This window comes from Triticum aestivum, chromosome 7B (assembly GCF_018294505.1).
Source record: "Triticum aestivum cultivar Chinese Spring chromosome 7B, IWGSC CS RefSeq v2.1, whole genome shotgun sequence".
Taxonomy (NCBI): domain Eukaryota; kingdom Viridiplantae; phylum Streptophyta; class Magnoliopsida; order Poales; family Poaceae; genus Triticum; species Triticum aestivum.
Window position 1 is genome coordinate 443,561,554 of NC_057813.1, and position 4,872 is coordinate 443,566,425.

General features: G+C 55.3%; 1 protein-coding gene across 1 annotated transcript; it reads right to left on the bottom strand.

Moving 5' to 3' along the window:
- Positions 1 to 272: 272 nt before the first annotated feature.
- Positions 273 to 1,681, bottom strand: LOC123159484 (E3 ubiquitin-protein ligase ATL41-like). Its single transcript, XM_044577322.1, has one exon. The coding sequence runs from the start codon at positions 1,458 to 1,460 to the stop codon at positions 489 to 491; it is 972 nt and encodes a 323-aa protein (XP_044433257.1). The 5' UTR covers positions 1,461 to 1,681; the 3' UTR covers positions 273 to 488.
- Positions 1,682 to 4,872: the final 3,191 nt, after the last annotated feature.

The following is a 4,872-nucleotide window of genomic DNA, read 5'->3' on the forward strand; positions in this document are numbered from 1 at the left end:
GGGGATGGAGCCCCGCACGCCACCCTGCAAAGCAGGAGACAAACAGCCCCGCCGCCGCCAACGTCACGAGGGCCTTGCCCGGTGGCGCCCGTCGGCGGCGGCGAAGGGAAGGGCGGCTGGGGAGGGAAACCCTAGGCGGCGGCGGTGCCCTCCCGGGTCGCCCTCTTGTTGTGTACGGCTCAATATCTAGAGCTAAGAAGAAACTCTAACTCAAAAAAAAGTTAAGAAGAAACTGGGGACAAACAAAGGTTTATGGACATGCACTTTGGTCATTTTCTTGTTGTCAAACTCAAAACATACTCAACGCTGAATATTTACATTCTTTGAAGTGACACAAAATGCATCGCTAAAGAGTTGGATGGCAGCCGCCAAAAAAAAAAAGAGTTGGATGGCAGCCGCCAAAATGAAGCAATGGTCTCAGTGCCATTGTTGCTTCCATTTACTGCACGCTGTGCAACTGAACTGATTGACTTTGTTCCTGCACCCACTTAATGGGTCAATTTAGACGACGACTCGCCACCGTCCTCTGCATATGTCGCCGGCGGGGACGGCGATGCGGACATACTCGCATCTGTGCGCTCCAGCACGCCAACGCATGTCGTCGTCGACTGACGGCCGAACCTCATCGGAGACGGCGATTTCGAGCGAACCACCACAACCTCCAGCGTCTGTGGCGACTGTGACAGCGAACACCGTTCGTCCACCATACCATGCGTCAGTGGCGTCCGCGATGGAGATCTTGACATGGTGTAATCACGCGCCGTTGGTGCTGGCGACGGCGACCTGGAGATGATCCTCTCCTTCGATTCGCTCGTCGAGCCGCCGATCCTCAACGGCGATCGCGCCAAGATGTCCGCCAGGATCCTCGAGGCCGTAGGCCGCTCCGGTGACACGCCGCACCGACGCAACTGCGGCAGCGGCGGCGACAGGGCCGCCTCGCCCGGCCGCGCGCTCTCCGGCTCCGCGCGGCACACCGGGCAAGACGAGTGCGCGCGCAGCCAGGTGTCGATGCAGCTGCCGTGGAAGAAGTGCCTGCACGCCGGCAGCACGCGCACCACGTCGCCGTCCTCCAGCTCCTGCAGGCACACCACGCACTCCACCGGCGTCGCCCTCCCCTTGCTGCCGCTCCTCCTCTTACCGCCGCCGCTCGTGCAGCCGCCCCAGCTGCCCTGGGGCGACGGCGTCGGCCTCGCTCGTGCTCTGTAGGTGAAGGTGGGGAGCGCGGCGATGTCCTCCAAGCTCAGCCCGGTGTGGAATGCTGGAGGCGGGCCATGGCCGGTGCCGTTGAGCTCGCGCCACTCCGACAGGAGCGACCGGCCGTAGCGGACGGCCAGGTACAGCACGACGCCGACGAGGACAGCGATGATGATGTACAGCAGCGTCAGGTTGGAGCTGGTCGTGCCGGGCGCGTCCGCAGCAGCGTCGTCAAAAGTGTTAGGCGATGCCGCCGGGGACGACATGGCCGCGGCCAAAAACCTCTGACCCCGACCGCTTTGAGTAGAGAGATTTCTAGGACAGGGATGTTGTGAATCAATCAACGAATCATTGAAGGTGTGGTCGTCGACGTGGGGGTTGTAGGAAGGAAACTGGCATGAATGCGAATGTGCGTCGCACTCATGCGTACTTCATATAATAGGTTTCAGTTGGGTCGCTAGCTGGATTGTGATTGAGGCTGCTAAATAATTCTGGACTTTGCTGCTGGTGGTGTCACAGCCGCTCCTTCGTTTCTTGTATTTTTTGTTTTGGGAAACGGCGTGAACATTGTGATAGTGAAAATCGTGTTAGCTATGTTCGCCATTTTTATTGATGGTGCCAAAATGGTGATGTGGTGAGGGCTTATCCGTAGTACAATACCCCTATGAGGGCTTATCCATTGTGAATCATCTCGTTGACGAGGGCCTATCCATAGTACAATACCCCGATGACACAATCCTTTCCGAAGAACATGATCTGGAGAAGGTTCAAAACGATAAGTTGTGCTCCTACATTTAAGCAACTCTTCGGTCTAAAACGGAACTTCAATAAGAGTCCTTCGCAGGCACAAGATGCACAGCGATGCACCAAGTTTTCCGGCTGCGAAATAAGGCAACTCTCTCTCTCTCTCTCTCTCTTTTTGAGAGAGAAGGCAACTCTCTCTTTGGTACATGAGTCTTCTGGTTGTTAGGCGACAGGGAGGGCTCCCCCATCGCCCCCGCCGGTCTCTCTCCCCCTGCACTCCTCCCTCGCCGCCGCTAGAAGACGTGGCCGGGCAAAGCCTGGCTCGCGCCGGTGGCGGCGGGGCCTTTTTCCTCCTCGCTCGGGGTGCTGCGACGGGGCGGCGGCGTGCCGGCATGGGGCGCGTCGAGGACGGCGGCGCTCGGTGCCCCTGCGGAGGTGGGGCACGGGTGGGCGACAACCTGAACTACCTCACAGTGGAGGGGCGTGTCTGCACCGCGGCCGATCTAGATCGGGATCTGGCCTGATCTGGATCCAGGGGCTTGCAGACGACGCGAGCGGCAGTAAGGGCGGCGACCCTGTTGCATAGCTACGATTGGAGCCTCCATGGCCGGCAGTGTGGCGGCTGCGTGCTCATGGGTGGCTTCGATGGCTGCGGATCTGGAGTCCTGTCTAGATCCGTCCCGGTTTGGCTTTGGCCGGCCAGTGGCGCGAGGAGGACCGGTGAGGGGCGGCTGGAGGATCCCTGCCGGCATGCCGACGACGGCCCTCGTCTCCACGGCGAGGCTCCATCCGGTTCCAACCAGCTGCGAGTTCGGGGAAACGCGACTTCCGATGAAAATCGCGCCGACTTCGGTCATGGCGGACGATGGCAGCGTCCATGACGTCGTTCCCTTCTTAAGGCATCGTTATTGCAGGTCGTGGCACCCCACTCGTGTGACTCCGGGGGAAACCCTAGATCCGGATCTACCGGATCGGACGATGATGGCACCTTCGATGCCGTTATCCCTCCCGGGGGCATCGTTTTGGAGCAAATGCTGGTTGGGCGGGACAAGCGGAGGAGCGATGTCGCATTCATTGCAAGGCCGACGGCGGATCCCGGTGGCATGGCACTGTGGAGGTTCGGCGACAGGCGCATGTGGACGGACACATGCAGAATGGTGGAGTTGTCTGCGTCGTGGTGGCGTCGATGACAGGCCAAGGCAAGGTCGATGCGTCAGCTCCTGATCTGGAGATGGACCGGTGGAAGATGACGGCGGCGGCCTCTGAGAGTGTGCTAAACCGGTATGGGACCCAGTTCCGGTGTGTGGCTGGGCTAGGGCATCCGACTATAGATGTTAGGGTTTAGTGCAATTTTCGATTGGTATTTGACCCGGATATTTGGCACACCTTCATCCAGGAAAATAGGAGAAGCAATAGGTGTTGCCTAGATGGTGGCTTCAGGCTGACTAATGTATTACTTTGTATGATCTTTGCGAATAATTAATAAAATGGCTGCATGCATTGTCCAGATGCAGTGGTCGGGGGTTTATCCTCCTTTTCAAAAAAAACATGAGTCTCCTGGTTTATTGTTTTTTTAGGGGCTTCTGGTTGATTGTTGTAAGAATGGAAGGTATAGAGTACCGATCGTGAAAAGGTCAAATTAAAAAAATAGAAAATTTCCATAAAAGAAACCTAAAAAAATAATTGAGCAGTTGAAAGGGCAAGAATCTATCCACAGGCAATAGGCTTGACCTTGATGAGAAAGGGACATGAGAGATCGCGGAGAGAGGAGGTGCCGACCGACACCGTGGAGGGAAAAGGAGGATGCGGCGACACCGTCGAAAGGAGGAAGGCGGCAAGGATAGAAGCAGACGGCTCCGGCAGTGGCGTGAAGAGGAGGAGCGTCGATGCCATGGAGGAGGGATGAGAGGTCGGCTGACATAATGGAGGGGATAGGAGGGGTCGGACGACAGCATGGAGCGAAGAGGTGGTGCCATTTCTGCGAATGAAAGTGATCGCAAAATTCTTGATATTGTGCATGATTATTGTAAGCGCATCAAGTAGATCTTAATTCATAGCAGGTTATTAGTTGGATCATTGCTCTCTATGTATACATCGCCAAACTACCTTTTTTTATCAACTTACATTGCAAGTGAACTGGATTCAATTATTACCCGATTGTGATCATGCTATCTTTTCTATACATGTATTATGTTTATATATAACTTCAGCAAAATATTTTTAGAAGTCGTGGCAACGCACGGGCATTCTACTAGTATAATCAGGAGTGGAGCCAGGCTAGCACTGGCCCCAGGCCTGCTTCATCGCTACAATGTGAATCAGTGCAAAAAAACGCTACAGTGTCAATGAAGGAATAAATCCTCATGCCCCAGGTCCAGGCCCCCCGACCTGGGTCCTGCCTTACTTCTGAATCCCGTATGGGTACTTTGAGCATCTACAACCGGACCCCCATATACCCCCCCCCCCCTCCCGAACGCCCGGATGGGCTACCTGGTCAGTGCCCGGATGAAAAACGTCACCCAACCGGCCCAAACGCCCGGATTGATGGGTAATACCCATATCTAGCCCAAATCTGGGACGGATATGGGGCGCCTGGATGCGCCCGCCATGTCGGACTGACTGTTAAGGCCCACATTAATTCGCCCACGTCTCCCCCCCTCCCTCCTTGCCACTAAAGGTCACCGCCACCGGGCTTAAAAATAAAGTACGACCATCAATGTACCCCTTCATATTTGAACAGAGAAATCAAAAATGATTGAACTTTAGAAAAGAGTTCATTTGCCCATCAATGCTCGTTTTGTGAGGGATATGGATTGTCACTATGAATCTTCCCTGTTAATATTAACATAGAAGATTCATACCGACTGTTCACAACCTTCAGAAAGGACATGTTGATGACTGAAGTTTACCGCCTTTGGACGATGCGGCTATTTA